At 40.8% G+C, this 22,496-nt stretch overlaps 1 protein-coding gene across 1 annotated transcript in view; it reads right to left on the reverse strand.

The window, feature by feature from the left end:
• The window catches only part of GIPC2 (GIPC PDZ domain containing family member 2), a 55,776-nt gene that overhangs the window by 17,067 nt on the left and 16,213 nt on the right, over positions 1 to 22,496 (reverse strand). Inside the window, exons 2-5 of the mRNA XM_054979109.1 lie at positions 18,971 to 19,156; positions 9,988 to 10,168; positions 8,575 to 8,684; positions 3,624 to 3,705 (exon numbers count right to left, since the gene is read on the reverse strand). Of these exons, the coding sequence (XP_054835084.1) occupies positions 3,624 to 3,705; positions 8,575 to 8,684; positions 9,988 to 10,168; positions 18,971 to 19,156 (559 nt within the window). The remainder of the gene's footprint in view (positions 1 to 3,623; positions 3,706 to 8,574; positions 8,685 to 9,987; positions 10,169 to 18,970; positions 19,157 to 22,496) is intronic.

Raw genomic sequence — 22,496 nt, forward strand, 5'->3', positions numbered from 1 at the left:
TTTAGAAACCACTTTGTTTTTACTGTAATAATTACATTTATTAAAACTGTTTTGTAGTCAGATATATTACGACCCTCAGTATTTTAAAACATCAAAAGGTTGATTTTAGTCATGTGTATATATTCTGTGGTCAAGTACTGACCTCTAGTGATCACTGATTGAACAGCTTTAGCATCGTAGAGGTTTATGTAAATCTATCTTTTCTAATACATATAAATAATTGATTAGAATGCAATCCTACACAAGATTACAAGACTATAGGCATAGTCAGCAAGACCAAGACCTGGTTCATAGGTTCCAATATGTAGAAAAACCTGCTCAGACAAGTATCCTTGTCAGAGATTGAACTTCGCTCAGCCTGTGGCTTTGCACAAGAGATTGTTGATTTTCTGTGAAGACATTTTTCTTCTCTGTGAAACATTTCAGTAAGTGGTTTCAGCATTCAAAAACTACTTCCCCTACCCACCCTGCCAATGGCCCAAATTCCTGCAGCAACCTCACACCAATGCCATGTATAACTAACCATTGATACCATTACACATGGCTCAAATACTTTTGTTGGCTTCCAAGTAGGATTGTATCACTTAAAATGTCCCTGATTTATACCATAAAGGAGGTTGGATCCAAAAGATGATCAGAAGGCACTTTCACCAGTAGAAGACGGAACAGTAATTTTCACCAATTCCCCCTTCCCACTATAGATCCCCACTTTAGCCCTATACTGTTCATGAAGACCCCATGTCTCCATATAAGCAGTAATTTCAAAAAGTTTAGTAGGCTGTATCAGGAAACAAAAAACTGGAAAGTTTTTGCTCTGTTAGCAGAGCACTGTAAGCAGTCATTTAGACTCATTAAATGCAAGTTCCATTGATCATAATGGGACTTGCTTCTAAGAGAAGGATGCTTAGAATACAGACTTAGGTGAGAAAAAAATCCATGCAAACAGAGATCCTGTTATAAAACTTTTTTTGTTGCATGAGTAGTGCATGCATGGACTTCAGAATCAGTGTAAATACGTGTTTTATATCTGTGGGAACTGACTGCTTTTATTTCTTCTTTAAAATGCTCCTTGCTTTGAACAAACTAATCCATGGTACAAATACAAGAAGCTACCAATTTTAAACTTTTACAGGCACTTACAGGCACTTACAGTGCAGTTCTATACCCTTTTAACTCTGCTTAGAACTACACCACTAGAAATTTATTTAATCACAAAAATTGATGCAATATTTCGTTCATATTTGACCCCCCCCCCATGTCACTTTGTTTGATTAATGGAGTTAGTTAAATATTGTTCTCACTCCATTCTTAGAATATTCATACTTTAAACTTTGAGACTGAAAATTGCTTTGTAGACATTGATACTATGGAAATTGCCAATTAAAGAGGATTAAAGAGCTATATTAGCTGCAGTAAAAGTCTTTTCTAAAACTGCACAATAGGAACGGGGCAGCATTTAAACTCTTTAATCATGTATCTGTAGAATACAAATCACACTCATGGTGGTTAGACTAATCTAAAATGAGTAATAAAAATGAAATTCCTAACTGAACAGGTAATCGACATTATCAGAATGAATATACTTATCATATCTCATTTCCATGGGTGATTGAATATATCTATATCTGACTATATCTGCAATCACTGTAAGAAAAAACTGACATTATGATCAGTAAGAGATTTGTGGAAAATTTATTGTTCTTTATTTATAATATAATATAATAACATTTGATTTATATATCGCCCTTCAGGACAGCTTAACACCCACTCAGAGTGTGTTATTATTATTTCTGGAACAAACTTAATTTGTCACTGATAAAAACTGTAAAATATGCTTGTTTCCCTCTCTTGCTTAATATTTCTAGTTCTATAAAGTTGCTTCCGCACACAGTAAACAGTGGCATTTTGCAGCAAGCTAATACTTCAGCTGTTATGAACCACAGTCTTGGCTCTTACACTGATTAAGAGTGGGGGAATGTACACCCCCCACCACAAATGGGCCTGTTAATACAGCACTGTCTGGAGAGGAACAGGCTAAGGTCCCTTTCACACAGAATCTTTAATCTACTTTGGCTGCTGAAGGCAAACGGATATTTAAAGTTTCACACATGTTAAGGATAAAACACTCTTCTCCTGAACTTAATTAAGCTTTAATCTAGGGTTTTCAAAACATGTTTTGCTGTTGTTTTGTTGTTGTTGCATTTTATCCTTAAGGTGTGTGAAACTTTTTTTTTTTAAATCTGCCTTCAGAAGCCTCAGTGGGTTAAGGGGCCCATATGAAAGAACTTAACAGTGTAATCCTAAGTAGAGTTATACTTTTCTAAATCAAGAGGCTTAGAAGGGTGTAACTCTATGCCTGGTGAACTGCTACGCCTGGTTCATGCATATAAGAAAATAAGGTGGCAATGAAATAGCAGAGAGGACTGAACCATTTGGACTGCAAGTGATGAATTCCAGCTTTGAATGTATCTTCATGTAAAAAAACAACCCTCCATGCAATTAGACAATTCACACAGAGGGAAAATACTGTGCTGATTTATAACTACAGAGATTTTTGAACATAAAGGAGCATTTCAAAATGCAATCCTCCATCTGCAGTCTGAAGTGTAACAGTCCCTTCTGCCACCTCTGGTATCTGCCATTTTACTGCCACCTCCTTCCCCTGCATGTCTGAACCAGGCCTCAGTGATCTCACTACTCCCCAACAAGAAATGTGTAGGGCCAAAGCTGTCCATGCATGTAAAGTACTATCAAGCTGCAGATGACTTATGGTGAACCCCCATAGTGTTTCAAAGCAAGGGATAAAAAGAGGTGGTTTGCCATTGCCTGCCTCTGCATAGGGACCCTGGACTTCCTTGGTGATCTCCCAACTAACCAGAGCAGACCCTGCTTAGCTTCCGAGATCTGAAGAGATTAGGCTTGCCTGGGCCATCTAGGTCATGGAAAGCTGCCCATACCGACCATTAGAAACACAAAGAAGCCCTAATCCAGTTTAGACTACCATGCAGCCCTGGGTGCTGGCTATGGGGTGTATCATGAATGCATCACTCTGGTCTGCACAAGGAAACAGAACCAGGCAGGGGATTCATTTGCTCATTATCCTCGTTGGTTCAGGCCTCAGATTTACATGCTTTTATTCCATAAGAAGAGCTCAGATTTCCCAGGAAACAAACTGTATGTTAATTAGTATCTATTTTAGTCTGTTGCAGCAATACAGCCCTGTGGCACCTTAAAGACCAGCAAAATTATGGTGATGTAGAGGAGTCTTCTTTGGACTGTGAAAGCCGAATGAATCGGTTACGGTGGCACAAGGCTCTGTTTTTCTTACTATTGAGACTGGATTCTTGAAGCATATGTATACGATCAATTAAATAAATTTCTACCCTTCCACTTCATAAAGATCCTGGACATATATTAAAAAGTATTTCTTATGAACACACACAACATCAGCAAAAAAAAAAGTGCAATAAAATAAACAGAACTATATACTCACATTCACTCGATCCCTGACGGATAAAGAAAAAATAATTATGCCACTTCCAGGCAATGCTCTAATTCAGACTTTGACAAACCTCTAGTGGGAGGGAACTAGAGAAGATTACTAAAGTTATATAAATGCTTACCTAGTTCAGGGTCTCTTATTCCCATATACATTTCAAGAAGATCATCCACCTTTTTAATAGCTTTTTCTTCAATATCAGAAGGCTTTATCAAAACAACAAAATGCAAGTACAGAACTTTAGTGATACAAAATGGCTTTCTGATAATGACAAATATTTTCAAACATATTTGCAACAACTGATTTATGCTTAGCATTTGGATTTTACTCAAGACCTACACTGCAATTAAAAATTAACATTTGAAGTACAATCTGTAGTAGGATTGCCAGGCCCCTATAACGGAAAAGCCGGGGGTGAGATGCTAATACTCCTCTCCTGGTGAGCAGAGGAATGCAAGAGCACACCAAATGCAGGGTCCACAAACCCAATGGTGTTATTTCCAGTTTAAACTGGAAGCTATGGTATCTCAGCAGGTCCAAAACATAGTGTATTCTCTGTTGGAATATAGGTTGCAAGGTCTGACATTCAGTCATTATGAGGTTAATGTGTTTACCCAATGTACTCCCTGTTTGTATTGACCTGGAAGAAAACCTGGCACAGAGCCAATAACCTTAGCTATCTCAAAGCCCAGGAAAATAAGATGTGCTTATTGGTCAATAGGTCAGGTGACTTCCTCTCTAAGGGTCAAGAGGAAGCAGAATCTCCATTTTTTTATTTGTGTGGTCTTTATAGAGTCAAGATGTAGGAAAAAGAGTTCTTTGTTTTGTAGCAAAATAGTAGAGTCCAGTAGCACCTTTAAGACTAACCAACTTTACCATAGCATAAGCTTTCAAGAACCACAGTTCCCTTCATCAGATCATCCAGACTAACACGGCTAACTCCTCTGGATCTTTGTTTTGTAGGAATCCTATGTACCTTTTTCCTTTAGTAAATGTTTTCTTATAAGCAAACAAGTGTATGACTCTCTATTGATCAAGATCCATTACAACTCTGAATTTAACTATTTTTAACTCATCCCCCCCCCAACAAAATTGGTAGCAGAGGATGGTTGCAGCAAAATCAGCAGAGCAACATTTGGAATGTTTTGCAATACTAGCTAATGATTTTTGAATGACTTAATGGATCTTTAGAGAGACGCTAATCGGCTAGGGCCAATTCTTAGAGAATTGGATTTGCTGAGATGCTGTAGCTTCTGGTATAAACCAGAAGTGATGTCATCAGGCCTGCAGAGCCTGCATGCAGCCTATTCTGGCCTGCCTCTGATCATCTCCCCACCTCGCTCCCAGCCAGCCATGTGAAAGGTGGTGGCAGGCAGAAGCTGGGGACAAGGGACCTGGCAGCCCTAATCTGTAGTCCTTTAAGTGTAAAACACACAGATGCACAGTGCCATCCTAAGCAGAGTTAACTTTGCTTAGGATAGCACTGTCAGTTGCTCTTGGACCATGAAACAAACTAGTAATCATTCACACAGAAACTTGAACAACTGGCAATCCCATGAGTACATTGTTTTGCATGAAACTTTGTACAGAAACTGATTTTTGGGTCAGTAATCTATGAACTCAGTTGTTTAGTTCCTTAAAGCAAGTTTCTAGAAATCATGCATTGCAGATGTGCTAGAAAATGTAATACTGTAAAAAAAAACCCTTCAATTATTGAACTTCTGTGAACAACGGTATACATTGTTAAAAATATTCTTCTTCCATTCCCTAATCCTTTTATTCTTATTGCCACTGACACTTTTTTCTTCCACATGCCACAAAAGGACATGCAAAAAACAATTTTACAAAATCCTCAGTTCCCAACAAAATATACAGAAAAAATAAGCAAACTTGCACATATTTATTTGTGTTACAGGTGCAAAATGGGTTTGTTGAATGTGAAACCTGAAAGAGAGAAACTTCTTTTCAACATAACACAGATCCACTTAAGATAGTATGGAATTTTAAAAACCCCACAAAAACAAGTGATATTGGACCTGGACAGAAAAATAAATTATGCAGTATAAGATCTGACAGGAGATGCAGGATGAAGAGAACGTTCAGGAATTATGGAGGCAATCTTATTATAAAATGGACTCCTGTGTCTCAAAATAGACATGGGCACGGACCACAAAAAAACCGAACTGTGCAGTTCATGGCATTTTCACGAACCAAGAACCACGAACTCCCAAGAACTGGGGCAAGTTCATGAACCGGTTCGTGGTCTGTGGTTCGTGGGGTTTAAATGCCCCTTTCCAGCAACTTAGCAGTGGCAGGGAAAGGGGGAATTAAACCCCTGGATCCCTGACAAGCGGCTGATCATTTAAACAGGGGGGACGTTTAAATGGCCACTCCCAGCTGCGAGGGAATGGCCATTTCAACTGTGGGTGGGGCTTGGCTGGCCAGCTCAGAGTTCCCAGCCCGCCAGCCAAGCCCCACCCACAGTTGAAATGGCCATTTAAACAGCGAGGCTTGGCTGGCCAGCCAGGAACTCCTGGCCCGCCAGCCAAGCCTCACCCGCTGTTTAAATGGGGAAATGGCCATTGAAAGAGCCGGTGGGGATTGGCCAGCCAGCCAAGCTCCACCTGCTCATTCAATGGCCATTTCCCCGCTGCCAACTCCCAGAGCAGCGGGGAAATGGCAATTTAAACTGGGCCATTTAAACTAGGGTGAGTTCATGAACCAGTCGTGGATCATGGTTCATGGGGTTTAACAGCTGATAATTTAAACAGCAGGGCTGTTTAAATGGCCGCTCCGAGCAGCGGGGAATGGCCATTTAAATTGTGGGTGGGGCTTGGCTGGCCGGCTGTTTCCCCGACAAACAGCTGATTCGCGGGTTTAACTGCCCCTTTCCCTGCCGCTTTGCAGCAGCAGGGAAAGTAACATTGCTGTTTAAAACAAACCAAACGAACCAGTAGACCAGGTCATGGAAGTTCATGGAAACGAGCTTCTACAAACCACTGGTTCACGAATCACGAATCGGGCTGGTTTGTGTGTGGGGGGGGGGGGGGTTGATTTGTATTCCAGTTCATGCCCATCTCTAGTCTCAAATACAAAGGTAGAGAGCTCTTGCATACTTGTGATGCCCCCATTTTGACATTACATATTTCTGCTGGATCTTCTATGCTTTTTGTATGCTGTATTCATTTACACAGCAACAGCCAATCTTTCAAATGTTATCAGAGCAGTAAGACGCAGCATCATTTGTACATCCACCCAAATACAGGTGACTATTCAGAAAGCCCAAAAATAGGCAATCAAAACATATTTGAAAGATTGAAAAGAAACATTAATAATTGAGCTAAGTAAAATGATATCAAAGAATCATATGCATAATACCTACCAATAACAACAAGCAAAGCAAAATGGAAAAATCATAGAAACATTATAAAGAAACAATCCAGTCATTCCTAACATCTTTTTATAATCCACACGCAGTTGTAAGGAACAAAAGAAAAATTCTACCAGGAAGCTTCTTCATGTTTTCCAACAACACAGAGAGAGCCACTTGCAGTTGTATTTGTAGACTTTCTGCATATGTTCCAGTGTGCAGGTTGGAGGCAGAGTTTGCTGCCATGATGCCACTCCTCCCAACATGTGAATTTATTGTTCCTGCTTAGAATTTTAGAAAGGGCTGCTGTATGTTATATACCTGGACTGTTTCTTCATTGCATGGTTTCTTCATTGCATAGGGTTTTGCCCATGAATGTATTGGAGTGTCTGTATTATTTTAATAGTGTTTATATTTTTTCCTAGTTTTAGGAATTTTTACATATAGTATTTTGATGCCATTTTACGATATGCGGTCATTAATTTTACCTTGGCATAAACTGATCTTCTTTTAAGGGTTTTCATTTTGAGTCAGCCTGCATGATCACTTGACTGGGTATACCTTTGTATCAGAGTTTTTGATCCATTACAGTTTACTTTCTCTTTTCTTTAAACAGTGTGTTAGTAAAATGATTGTAACAGTTTCCTTTTTAAAAAAAGTAATTAAAATACTGATCCAGTGTTTAACCTCTCAGTTGATACAATTTGTACTGCCTACACACTTATGTGTATGGTTTAAGAGCAGCAGTGCACAGGCCTTTTGGGTTTCTGAAACTAAGAATGAATTCACTTAGCCACACTTCAAAGCAAAAAGAAAGGTTATATAGCATTATATAATGCATAGGTGTTCTTGCTTGTACATTAACACCTATGTACACACTGGAGGCAAAATATGATTGCCCCCAATTTAGAAGTTCAACTCTGAAAATAGGGTAACTGGAGGGAACTCATGTACAAACTTTTTTAAAAAAAGAATGAAGTTAAAGACTGTTAGGGACCCCTGTAATGTATTGTTTCTGAAGGTGTTTGCTTTTTTAAAAGAAAACTCACAAAAAACCAACTTATTGAAAAAAACAACTTCCACTGTACCACTAAATAGTGGACCAATAATGAGTCATGGTAGACAAGGAGCTTCATTTAAACTCCTGGGATTTTGATATATAACATTATGAATGGAAGAAAAGAAAACCCAGTATTTTATTATAACCTGTCCGTTGGAGAATCCTTATGTTGAAATGAATATGATGTGAGCAGCTATACCAGAGAAACCAAGGGTTTGGTGACTATCCAGTAATTTGTGCCTAGGAAGAAGTATATTTTACGAAACGGGAATGGTAAAATTTGCATGCATAATCCCGTCGGCACATCCAGATTTCAGTTTGGCTTGGACTGGGGTCACCCCTATTTGCTACTCCGGCTCTCCATCTACATGTTGGTGAACTCCTATTGCAGTTGTTGCATGGATCATCTATTCATCCTTTATGGACATTGTAACTAAAGAATGACTCGGACATGTATATGATGTTTTACTGTATTTATTGATATTGTATTCACTGTTTATATTTATTCGATAGCACTTTGCACTTTTGCACCATTGCACTAATATATGAATTATAAACATTTGAATATATTGCCTTGACTGTGTATTCCCGGACCCACATAGTTTCTAGCACCAACAGTTAACAAGTTATGAAGTAAGAACTCACCATTTCTTCCACTGTTGCAGGGCCTTTAGATCTCAGTCGAAGAGTCTCTTTTCCCCTGGTGATTTTTCCCTCAGCAAAACTTCCACCTTTTGACCTTGGTTCAATCATATCTGCAACAGACATATTTAATTTTAAATTTGGAATTTTAATCCAAGAATAATTATTTTTTGTTCTAGATGTCATTAAAAGCAAAGTCAAAATTAAAATGATCTGTACAGTAAGTTGAAATTTAGTAAATCTAAATTGGATTTCCTCTGGGACTTGCTTTGCACAGATTTTGTACAACTTGCAGAGCTTCTGTGCTATTTATTCATGTTATTTATTTATAGTCTGCCTTTCTCACTGAGACCCAAAGCAGATTACATAGTGTAAGTCTATGCTGGGACGTTCAATAAACGATACAACAAGGTATGCATGGCAAAAATTTGACAAGAAGCATACAATTCAAATACAGGAATACAGCGCTGAAACATTGCTGAAACAAAACATAAATAATTAAAAGATGCAGAAACTACCCAGTTAGATCATATCTACATCTATCAACAGTATCTAGTTGTACAGTCTACAGTTCTTGTCCCTTTATCAAAGTGTACCTCTGAACTATTTTCTTACAGCACAACTCTATTGCCTGAATTTAAAAAGCCCTCCTGAATAATTCCGTTTTGCATTGTTTGTGGAAAGCTAGGAAAGTGGAAACTTCCCTGACTCCTTCAGGTAGGCAACTCCATAAGGTGGGACCCACTACAGAGAAGGGGGGGAGCTGTTGATTTTGCCCATTTGCAGGGTGGCATCTGCAGAAAGCCCTGTTCAGATCAGCAAAGCTGCTGTGGCAGAGCACAGGGAGAGAGGTCGTCCTGTAGATATGAGGTGCCAAAGCCATGAAGGGCTTTATATGTGATAGTCAAAACTTTGAGTTGAGCCCAGCAAGCCCAACATTGTTAACTTCCTAAGGATGTACATTTTTCAGGTAGGAGGACAGATAAGTTGGGAAGTTTATGGCTGAAAATTATATAACATTTGGACAATGTATAGAAAGTTCCTTTTTTAAAGCACTGTTCTCTGTGGCAGTTCAACAATTTGTTCTTCAGATCTTTGGTTACTGAATGGGTTAAAACAAGACTGCTTAATATGACCCATCCAACTAAATATAGCCCTACCAACCATTACAACCCTGTTGTATTTCCATTCTAGCCAAGCAAGATAGGGGGGGGAGACTGATTTACTGAGGCACTGGTGGCTGCAATTAACTTAGTGGGTCAAAAGTTGTGAAAGCCTCTTTTAAACTTTACCTTCAAGGTGCATCGTCTCTAGTGGCAAAATAGGTAGTTTCACTCTATTTGGAAACAGATTTAATATAAAAAGAAGAAAAAACAGCGCTACCATTTATGATATACTGCTATACATGTCACTCACCAAAGGATTTCAGCGGTTCTATCAATTTTAGCGTAAACATCTGACCCTTCTCCAAATCCTTTAAATACTTAGCAACTTCATAATGGCGACAGCCCACTACACTTTTTCCATTTATAGATTCTATATGGTCACCAACACATATCACTTTTATTTGGTCAATAAGGCTGCCTGCTTTGATTCTCTGTGAAATAAAAAGACATTGTATTAGTAGGCTGGTCCACAGAACTATGCTGTGTCAAACGAGGGCACAGAAAAAAAATGCTAACCACAAATATCATTGTTTGAAGCTAAGGAAGTAAACAAGAAAACTGGGGAAAGCTTAAGTATAAAGAGGTGCAGTTGCTCCAGTTAAATAAGTGTCCTCCACACACACATTTTCAAAATCCCATGGGCTTGTGAGAAAACTTTCTTTTCAGTCCAGCAAATTTAAACATGGTAATAGTGGCAAATGGCAATATATATAACTGTATATTTTTTTAGACAATTCAGCTCAGTGTTTTCATATAATGAAGCAAATAACATGCTATTGAAATGAGCACTTAACAGGGTAAGTAGTTTCAGGTGAGGAGCCATGTCGGTCTGCAGTAGAAGAGCAAGTTTCAAGTCTAGTAGCATCTCATAGTGATAGAGAAAAGAACCCTTTGTCCCTATTCAGCCTGGGGAGGGGTTCCATTGTTCTGAATTTGTGAATTAACTCCAGTTCAGCAATTTTGCATTATAATCTCCCCTTAAAGATTCTGTTTGAAAGATGCCATTCTTAGGTCAGCGATGGAATGTCCTAGAAGATTAAAACGTTCTCCCACTGGTTTTTGAGTGTTGTGATTATTGTTAGATTTATATCCATTTATTCTTTTGCATAGGGACTGTCCTGTTTGTCTGATGTAAAAAGTGGAAGGGCATTTGCTGACATGATGACATATATAATGCTGAAAGATGAACAAGTGAATGAACCTGAGATGGTATGGTTGGTGGTGTCAGGTCTGATGATTGTGTAGTTAGAATGCATAATGGGGACAGAGTTGGCATCTTGATTTATTGCAGGCCCTGGTCCCAGGGTCTGTATCCATGTTAAGAAGTGCATTATTGTGAATGAGAAGTTAAATTTAGCAGGCTGTCTGTGGGCAAGAAAAGGATTGCCTCCCAATGCCTATCAGCATAGATTGGAGGTCATTAATGATGCACTGAATTGATTTGAGTTTAGGGCTTTATGTGACCATCAGTGGTGTTCTGTTGTTACTTCGTTTGGGCTTATCTTGTAGCAGGTGGTCCCTTGGTATCATTCTGGATTTGCTGATATCTTTCCTCACTACATCAGGTGGGTAATGTTGTTGATCCTGCAGATGAAAATCTCAGACAGTCAGATTGCAATGGATGTGGCAGAAGCATGGAGCTTGGCTGTAGATAACGGATTGTTTGATATGTTTAGGATGCTGACTTGAGGGGTAGTAGATATGTTTCGAGGAAGAATAGGACTATTATAGGTACATAAAAATGTGTCTTTTTATATGTGAAATATTGAGAGATACAATATGCTAGCATTCAAACTGCTCATCTCCAAACTTCAGTTCAAGCAGTACAGATACAGGAGAACTATACAGCACAAACTATGAGTGAAATTTGACACTGAATATCAACATTACCTTGATATGCCACTTTTAACAAGAACAAGTCTTCCAAAAGGGGCAATCAAGATGAGAATGGACAAGGGGATGGTTAATTCTTTTCCATCCACTGTTTCCCCACTCTCTGTCATTCTCCAGTACTTTATAAATTCCTCATGGAGTTCAAGGTTTGTGTTTGTCATCAATCTTTCCATCATAGGTCTGTGATCCTGGAATATCCAATTATACATGCACATAATACAATGTATTAAGTAGATACCAGTAACACAGAATTTCAACCAAGATATCAGTTAAAACCCAAATATTCCAGTGCAAGTGTGAATTTATGAGCAACAGAACAGGGGATTGCTACAAATATATTGACAAAGCGGTATTTACATCACAATCAGTAATGCACTTTTGGAAGTTCCACATCCTCATGGTTAGGTACCAATTTTCTAAAGCATGTTCAATACACTAATTCATCTGAACAACTAAACTGAAAAGAAGAGAGATAATTGCAGTCTTGCATGATCTCTTTTTTTTTGCTTACTGAAAAATGCAAATGTACTTTAAATTTACAAAACAACAGTTTATAAGGCTTTCTTTACAGTTATGGCAGCAATCCATATCATGGCACCCAGGAACACCATGGTATCTGCCAATGTATTTCCTGATGCCCAGTTGCTTCTTGAGTCTTGTGGGGGGAAATCCAGTGAATGAAAAAGAAAAAAGAGGCAGTTTCAAATTGTTCCCATTTAGCTGACAGACTAGCAAAACACTAGGGTTACCAGGTCCCCCTAACCAGGTCCTCCCTAGCCAGCTGGGAGTCTAGGGGCACCTGGTGCTTACCTTTCCAGCCTTCCCATGATCTTCCTTGGGAAGTGATGTCATCGTGCAGGCCTGTTTGGGGCCAAAATCGGCCCGCAGCAAAGTGCAGGAGCATTCTCAGGGTGGTGTGATGATGTCACTCCATCATGCCGCCCCTGGAGTGTGTCTGGGAGGCCCATTCCCACGCCTTTCCCCCTGCTGGCCAGGTGAGTGGTGGCAGAGAGGGGATGATAAACGTGGGGGATTTCCCGCTCCCACCGGAGGAATGAGATCCCTACAAGGCACCAAGTTTATTCCAGCCATAGTATCATCAGCTTAGACAAAGACACAGGCTTTCTTATGTCCCTGGGCTTGAAAATCTCTCCCTGTAACCAAGCAGAGATAGGGATCCAAACTTGATGAAACAGCAGCCACAGATCCTTCCTAAGGCCACTGCCATTTTAAAAGCAGCTGTAGTTCCTTAAAAATTGCAACAAGGTCCTGATCCAAATTGCATGCATGATGGGGCAATTTCAGGAGCTCTTATCCCCCCCACAAGCCTTTTCAGGTGTCAAAATAGTAACAGGGGCTGTTTCAGCACCTGAAAAGGCATGGGGAGGAAACAAGAGCTCCTGGGACTGCTGTACCACAGACGAAAGCTGGATCACGATCTCATGGCAATTTTTAAAAAACTGCAAATGGCAACAGAGACCATGAGAAGGATCTGTGGCCACTGTCATGTCTAGTTTGGCTCTAACACACACACATGCAAACATGCATGCACACGCATGTGCACACACCCCTTTCTCTAGAAACTGAAACCAAACCATATCTACCTGACTGAGCCTATCCTGCCTTATCTTCTGTCCTCCTCAGTACAGGAGGCACTTTGCACCTGTGTCAGCTGCCTCTGTCGCAGAGGACACTTAGCTTGGAGCCTCCCAACATGTTGTAACTGACCCTGCCCCATGACAGTGGTTTTGTGATTCCCTCCTCACCGACAATATGGTAGACATTGTGAGGTGGAACCCACTACCTTTTCTCAAAATTCCAAATGTGCTATCAGGTACCTAATCCATCTTTCAATAATCCCCCACAACCTACAGAGTAAGACACTAGATGGTCTACCAGAAAATGGCCACTTTCTAATCACACCTGCAATAGAAGCTATACAGTTGCATAACCAAAGGTATAACAACAACAACATTCTATTTATATACCACTGTTCAGGACAACTTAACAGAGCAGTTTACAAAGTATGTTATCGTTATCCTCAAGACAATCACCCTGAGTTGGGTGGGGCTGAGAGAGCTCTGAGAAGCCGTGACTGACCCAATGTCATGCAGCTGGCTTCAAGCAGAGGAGTGGGGAATCAAACCCAGTTCTCCAGATTAGTCTTGCCACTCTTAACCACTATACCAAACTGGCTCTTAGATAAAAGGAAGTGCTATTTATAATAAACAATCAAAAGAGAGGGAGATGCACATGATTCAACTACAAATTTTGAAGCAATGTTTTGCTCCTCTGAGTCATTTTAAGGAAGCCATTTGCATTTAAAGAAAATACATGAAAGTAGAAAAAAGCTTGTCATCAAAGAAAACCACTAACATTTTAAAGGCCTGCTGAATTTTGTAATACGCAGCTGTTTACCCTCTTACATCTATTCTTTCTCACCTTTTTATTAGTCAAACCACTCCATACAGATAAAACATTTTTTCTTCATACATTTCTAACTGTACTACTCCAATTGCTTAGGAAGAGAGCCTTTTACTATAATCCAAATTAAAGGCATTAACTGGTAGAAACGCAGCATGTCCCCTGCTTTACTGAAGAGCTTATACACAACATTGTGCTCTTTTTTAGCATTACCTGTGGGGCTACTGGGGCTTTGCATTTTAAGCTGGAGAAAAGAAAAACCTCCTCTGCTCTGACTTAAAAGAATAATGGTGCCCTAGCTGCAGCAGAACCTCTATGTAAATGCTCTGCCTGCAGCCAGTATGGGGGCGGGGGGGTTAATTAGGGTTATCAGGTCCCTTCAGTTCCCAGCAGGAGATTGGAACGCTAGTTCCTACCTTGCTCTCTGTCTTCTCCTCTTGCCCGCATGTGCACAAACAGCTCGAACACGCGTTGTTCATCTTTTATCAATGTACAGGAAGCAACGCTCTTATGTTACTGCTGTTTGAGAAAAAGGTGCCATGGGAAATCACCACCAGTAGATATGCTTTCTGGCTCCACAAAGAACCACTTCTGTTCATTTGAATGTTTGGACATGTTTCCCTTTTGATTTTTAATGCTCAATATAAATGATGATGGCCTTAAAATGGCATTCAAACAAGCATGGAGAGTCTACATTTTCTCCAAAAAGCTCACCACACCACACCCATTCAGGGTTCACGTGATCATGTGAGACCAATGGTGACTGGAAAATTTGCTGGGCAGGGACAATCAGCTCTCAACACCCCTCGGCGCTATTTTCAAACATGAAAAGTTAGGGTGCGAAAATGGCTGCACAGAGATGATGTGCATAGGGAGGGGTGGGGTTTCACATGTTAACATCACAACATTACAACGCATATGCAATTTTTTTTTTAAAAAAAAGAGTGATGTGAATTCCAAAGCCCACAAAGCCTGCAACAAAACTGGGGCTTCAAAGCGACTGTGAAATGAAACACAGGACGCCAATTCGAAACTTCTCAGCCAGTGGTGCCAAGCCGAATCTGTTGCAATCGTGCCAACTTCTCAGAAATGGCACGTAAATCCATGAGTGTGAAAGGGGTATACATTTTAAATCATAATTACAGTCTTTCGCTGATTTAAAAACAGCAAACAGAGCTTGGTTCATCTTTCCCATCTCCCCCTATATGTTCTAGGCCCCAGCATCACCCAAGCAGCTGTTTCAGAAGGTTAGGTAATCCATGGGAACCATGCAGGATATGACATGGAAAACTGCAACTGGAGTGGAAAATCTGAACAAACTGGGGCAAGGGATTATACAAGAATCAATGCTTTTTGCCGCTGCACGGGTGAGCTTGGATCCAACTCATCATCTATTGGGTTACATCTATCTCCTAAATGAATATTTACAATAAACTTTCTAAAACAGCTTTTCATTAACTGGTGAATCTTTATTGAAGTAAAGAAACGGTTAAAATGAAAAGTGTGCGTGGGTGTACGTAACAACAAAAACGACTTTAGTAAGTCTTTTTTCCAAGAGCAAATTATCTTTGCTTTGTATGAAAAACTGTCACACTTTTTCAGCTCACTCTGACACGCTAACTACTAGCTTTCATCAAGTTAGAATAAATTCATACTAATCATAGTAAAATGGGAGTAGAAAATTTTACTTTTCAATGGACTTTGCAAAATCTAAAAGAAAAGAAAATTGGACGAAAGGAAAACAGGGCAATCAATTGCATGCCAGAATGCTAATCCCTAACTACTGAACAAAATCTAAAACAGAGAACTCTAAGCAGAACCATTGGAAGGTGGTGGTGGTGATGGTACTTTAAAACACCTCAAGACTGAGAGTGTCACGGATTCGGTTTCGTTTTCCCGGCCATGTCGGACGCTCCTCTCCGCAGGTCCGGGAGGAACAGTCTGAGCAGCCTGACCGGGCGGTTGACCCGTGAGGGTTAACCCCCAGGACTCCCAGTGAGGGAGCCAGGGTCCGGGGCGCCACGGGAAGAACCCCCCGGAAGCAATGCAGGGGGGTAAATTGCCCATTTGCTCCAACGGAGGCCGGCAGACTTGCGCAGCACTCCGTGTGCTGCCGGGCCAGGGAGAATGGTAATAAGCAGATTTAAGGTGAAAGCCTGTAAGTAAACGAATCCCTTCTGATTTAAGCGTATGCGAAGGATTGGTGGGAGTTGAAGCTAAAAAGGCGCAGATTTCTTCCCCTGCACCGAGTTTCAGAACTTAGTTGGCGCCCCCCCCCCAAGATGGCGACGAGAAAGCAGAGCCCAGCAATGAGTAAATCGGTGATGGCGACATTACAGGGGAAGGGGGAAACTTTGGAAGAGATGGTGAGACGAGCAGTCTTCGATGCTGTGCAGCCCTTTGTTGTGAAACTGAATGAAATGGGGCAAAAGGTTGATACAGTGGAGAGCGAAGTGAAAGCCATTAAAGAAACAGCGACTGGAGCAGAGCAGTCTGCACACGAGAACGCAGTACTCATGAAAGCAACAAGTAAGGAAGTGAAGCTTTTGGAGAATCAAATAATAGGATTACAAGTGGACCGTGCCCAAACGGTACTGCGTCTTCAAAATGTAAAAGAAGAGCAAAGTGAAAATTTAAAAGATTTGATGTCTGGACTTTTGGCGCCATTCGCAAAGGCAACTAAAGAAGAGCTAAAAAGCGATATTTTGGAAGTCCGGTGGACATCTTCAAAGTATGTAATGAAGCGTCAGCTGCCTCGCGAGATTATTATTGACTTTTCATCTAAGAAGATTTGGGACACCATCTTATACAATTTGTACAATGTGGACTTGGATTATTTGGGCAATAAGGTTAAAATATTGAAGGATGTTCCATTTTTGGCTCGTAAAAGAAGATTCAAGTATAAAGGACTTGCGGCTTTCTTGAGGAAATGTGATGTAAAATATAAATGGCTGTTTCCAGAAGGCGTCTGGTTCAGATATAAGGATCAAACTTACAAGATTACATCGGACGCACAGCTGACAGACTTTTTGTTCAACCATCAGGAGTTTCAGCAAGAAGAAAGTTCGAAGTCTGAAGGGGAAAGTGGGGGGGAGGAAAGAGCGGGCGCAGCTGCTCCAGCTGCGCAGAGAGAACTGAGACCGAGACGCAGGGGGGGGGGGGAGAAGTCCTGATCCTGAATATAGTCTGTATTGTATAAGATCTACCAACCTGATAGCATATTAGAAAGTTAACTTTTAAGAAAAATTGCAGCATGAAGGGAATACAAGACATGTAGTGTAGCGTTTGTTGTTTGTATGTTGCTTTTCCCTTTTCCCAGTCCTCCCCTCCCTTTTTTCCCCTCCCCCTTATACTTGTGTAGTCTTTTGTAGATTTTTATGTTAGATATTAAAAAAATAATAAAAATTTTCAAAAAAAAAAAGACTGAGAGTGTCACTACAAGGCCGAATCCACATTACCTCCGCGCGTCCCGGTGTTGCACTAAATGTCCGCGAAACACCCGGAAGTATAGCATCTTTCAAGCGCGATTTCTGAATTGCGCTTGAAAGACGCTATACTTCCGGGTGTTTCGTGGACATTTAGTGCAACACTGGGACGCGTGGAGGTAATGTGGATTCAGCCCAAGTGACTTTCTTCATGTGGCGAACACTTGATTTTTCTTGCAAGTTTACCTGGGAAGTGAAGTCCGAGTGATCCTTCCCCTCCCTGTTAGAATAGCTGCCTGAAGAGCCACAAGAGGGCTTCGTTTGGGGGTGGGCAGCTGCTACTTTCTCCCAGGGCGTCCTGCAGGCTGCCTGCTCCCAGGGAGCTGCTCTGGAAGCAGCCACGTTGGTGAAGCTTCAGCCGCAGCGACAGTAGAAGAATCTGCAGCAGATCCTTCCACTGTCGCTGCGGCTGAAGCTTCACCGACGCAGCCACTTTCTCCAGAGCAGCTCCCTGGGAGCAGGCAGCCCGCAGGACGCCCTGGGAGAAAGTAGCAGCTGCCCACCCCCAAACGAAGCCCCCTTGTGACTCTTCAGGCAGCTATTCTAACAGGGAGGGGAAGGACCACTCGGACTTCACTTCCCAGGTAAACTTGCGAGAAAAATCAAGTGTTCACCACATGAAGAAAGTCACTTGTAGCTTCACTCTCAGTGGTCAGTGGAACTCTTTTTCCCTTTAGCAAGAGTAATCTGAGAACAAAACAAGCTGACACTTATGAGAAAAAGAATCAGGGAGAAACAGTAGCGCAAATAAGAGATTTTGCTCTTTTAGCCTCTCCTCTCTATCCCTCTCTCAATCTGTGCTTCCTGACTCCACAGAACCCAATACAGGGAGGGAAAGGTGCTGCTGCCGCTGCAGCCCCTCTACTTGTGCTATGACACTCCCAGCTTAAGGAGAGCGGCTTTTGCAGGTTCCACACTACACCTGCTCTTCTGTTCTAATCAGGAAGGGCCCAGCTGCAGCAACTCTCCTACAGAGGGTCAAAGCAGTATTGTATTTACCTGTAATTGTTGTTACAGAAACCTACCTGCAAATGTGCAGTCCCATATACGACTGCACAGAAGACTAACAACGAACTGGGTTTTAAAAGTCTGTATGTTATCCCTTGCCTCCTGTGGTCTGTAAAATTCAAACATGCCTTCTCATGATTTAAGGACACAGGCAGGGACAACAGAACAAAAGCTGCATGTCCTCAGAACACAATTCTCTCCCATTCTCTTTATGCTCAAGGCTTAAGGGAAGCAGGATATTTTTAAAAGAAAAGTTGTATCAACTGTGTGGAATGGTTTGATTAATGAAAGCATAGGTAAAACAGAACATGAAACATTCTTGCTGACATAGTGAGTTACTAAACATGTTCATCTGCTATTCTGTTGCTGAACAGATTTCTCCCACACAAGTTATTTCATTCCATCTAAAACAACTCTACTTACTTTTATGAAGGCACATCCATTTCCATTATCAGTAATGGTAAGCCCAAGAGAATCTTCAGATTTGAAAACTTCTACTTCCTTTTTCACTCCTTTCACATGAGCAAATATGAAATCTTCCAGACCAATCTGTACTCCCAAGAGCTTGTCCATGTCTATTTTGTGTGTATTCAGAGTACAAAACATGATCTACAAGACAAATGCATTGTATAGTTTTCAGAAAGATATACCCATCAAAACATGGGAAATTATCATCTGAGAAAGGGAATGTTACACTGCTTTTTAAAAGGCAGCCCAGAGGGGAACCATGAAATTACAGTCCCATTAGCCTACTGTCTATCCCAGGCAAGTTAGTATAAACTATAATTAGATAGAATTATTAGGCAAATAGAGGAACAAAGCTGAGGGGAAATCAGCATGGATTCTGAAAAGGGAAGTCCTGCCTCATCAACCTTTTGGAGTTCTTTGAGAAAGTGAACAACATGCAGATAATGGTTACGGTAGATATTATATACTTAGCCTTTCAAAAGACTTTTGGCAAGGTACCTCACTGAAGACTACTGAGTAAGCTTAGTAGTTATGGGATAAGAGGACAGGTCCTCTTATAGATTAAACATTAGTTAAATGACGGGAAGAAGAACGTTGAAATAAATTGACAGTTCCTCTCTCGATGCAGGGAATTACGTAGTAGGATGCCACAAAGATCAGTACTGGGATAGGTGCAATTTAATTTGATCATAAATTATCTGGAACTGGCTATTTGCCCTCTTCTGTGGCTGAGAATGTCAACTTCCACAGGCTGCTCCAAGATGCCTTGGTATACAGTCCCTGTTCACACCAGGCTGACTAGGATCACAGTGCCCTCCCTTTACAGGGCTGCCACGCTACTGGAAGAACACTGCACTTCACATCCGACATCTAGAGCCACTCTCAGTCACAGCATGCATTTCTTTCACCAACTGTGTACTGGTGGCAACCTGATAACATTCTGGGTGGGGGTGGAACAACCAGTACTAGGCAGGCTGGGGGGGGGGGGGGTTGCCAAGCTAGCTATTGCCAGGCTTTGCTGCATGCTGAGGTTCTCAACGAGACACACATAGCAGACATCTCTGCTACCATTGAGAGGCCATTAGTGGAGTGGGTAGGCAGGGGATTCAGTGACTGATGGCGGTGCAAACATCCTGGCAGCACAAGTGGACCTCAAGTGCATTTACTGCATGACCTATAAACCTCAATTCTCAAAGAAGGATGTGCTGGTTTCCTGAAGAGGATCCCAGACTAGACGTTGTTGTGATGCATGACTTTCAGTATCTCATCCTGAGATGCTGGCATCTTATGAGTTACTTCTTGTGTAGCATGAAAGATACCCATAAGCTGTGCCAGGAGAAGGTCCTGGTGGGTATGCTGGAGCACCACCTGACCAGCAACATCTCCACTCACTGGAACTCTACTGTAATTATTTTCTTTTTTATAACCTATGCCTTTGGACCTTTAATTCAGCTCCTCCTTACATTACCTTAAACTTTTACCTCAGAAAGGCCCTGGTCACAAGTTACAACCAGCACTCTTTATTCTTCCATACAGAGCTTCAGGTTTTCTTAGCTTTACTCAGGCTTCTAAAACCTTTGAGAATCCCTTCCTTTTTTGTTTGTGTGATCTATATTGCTGCGTCCCTGACTCCCTCAAAAGGTTTTTGCTGCCACCAAAGGCTTTCACCTTAGATCTCCTCTGTTTAACTGGTATTATAGCTTTGTTATAGATGGTAGTTTGACAGAACAGTCAGGACATGAGGGTGGCTGTGAGGTAAAAAAGGGATTTTTCTTGCTTAAACAAGAGTGGAATGTATTTATAAATACAGAAGTGTGACTGAGTACAGAGTACTGATAACTATACTGGTTTCAGAATAGTTCTTAAGACTGGTGGTTTCAAAAACAGTTGCATATTCACAGACCCTTTAATAAAGACTTATTTTCCGCACAGATCTTCACTTACAGAACAAACACTCCTCTCATCCACACAGACATAGATTAACACAAGTTTTTCTACAGTTTGCCTGACTTAGAATAAATACTTTTTCTGAGATACACACAAACAACTCATGCTCCACAAAAATTGTTTGACTTAACCAGAATGAACATTTTCTCTCAGATGCACAGCTTGGGCTCCACACAGATTGCCTGATTTGCTCAGAATCTCCTGACTCATTAACTCTCTCTCAGAAACACACCAATTATCAGAATCCAGTTTGTCTGACTTAGCCAGAATGAATCCCTCAGCACACAAACTAAAAACTGCAGTTCGTTCTGCCCCCTAGGGCACAGCTACAGTCCAATCAGAGCAGACTCTATTCACCCATCCAGCCTGTGCATCAAGGGCAGCCTTACTAAGCAGGCCAGCCATCTTGCCAGTTTGAGAGATGGGCTCTCTCAGCAGGTGGAGCATTTGCAGGCCAAGAGGGGCATCCAGCCAGTAGAGGTGGAGAAGAGGAAGAATAGGTGTGCTCTCCCATCGTACAGCTCCTCTTCTTGGTAGGATTTCTCCATGGCCATTTCCCAGATGCCCCTTGAGATGGAGGCAGTCAGCCACCTCTGGGAATGTGAGGAGCATATCAAGAACTACTATACTGATTGAAATTTTTAAATCTAAGACAAATTGTTATTGCCTTTGGAGTTTGCTTTAGGCTTTACTTTTACTAATGCACACTAGGTACCATTTGACTAAAATTATTTACATTAATTCCAGTGTGATGAGATTAAAACTGTGTAGACACAGGCCAAAAAAAAGTGCAGGGCAGTACAGTATCAGATGCATGCCAATACATAACAGCATTGTGCAGTCCATATTGTACTACGGTTTGGTTACATGTGAAGTGCCCTATGATGTAAAACCAAGCCATAAATTGCCAAAATGAAGCTGATTTTAGCAAGGGACTATAGTATTTCATTTCTTGTTTATAAAGATGGGAAATATTTTTTCTTTAGGAAAAAGTGAAATGTTTTTAAGACAAGGTTTTACTCAGAACGTGTAGCATGAGAGTTTTTATGTAAGACAATTTACAGCATTACATAATGATAATCCCTGTACAGACATATTTTGAAGCACACATTTATTGTTTACATATCACTAATTCTGCCCACAATTAGCAAACTATAGTATTGCATAGGTCACAGTTTTCAATGTTATTAAGTTTGAAGAAGTAACTAATTATACTGCTAGTCCTATTATGACTGTTTCTGTCCCAATAACTCTCTTTTTTTACCAACATTATGATTTCTATTTTCATCTTCTATTTATTCCTACCCTTCAGATGGCAAAAACATCTGCTATATGTGCTAAGGTAGCACAGGATGGAATAGTCTGTAGCTCTCTCTTTAGTATTGAGTATATTCAAAATTTAGCTTGTAGAAAACAAACAGTGTGATCCTAACCAGTGTTGGTGGATCCATCACAACTCATTGTGACCAATTTTCTAAATATTCTTAAAGTAGATTGCATTCAGTCAGACTTGGGTTCCACATAGGTTTCCATC

The sequence above is a fragment of the Eublepharis macularius genome, chromosome 5, assembly GCF_028583425.1.
Source record: "Eublepharis macularius isolate TG4126 chromosome 5, MPM_Emac_v1.0, whole genome shotgun sequence".
Classification (NCBI taxonomy): domain Eukaryota; kingdom Metazoa; phylum Chordata; class Lepidosauria; order Squamata; family Eublepharidae; genus Eublepharis; species Eublepharis macularius.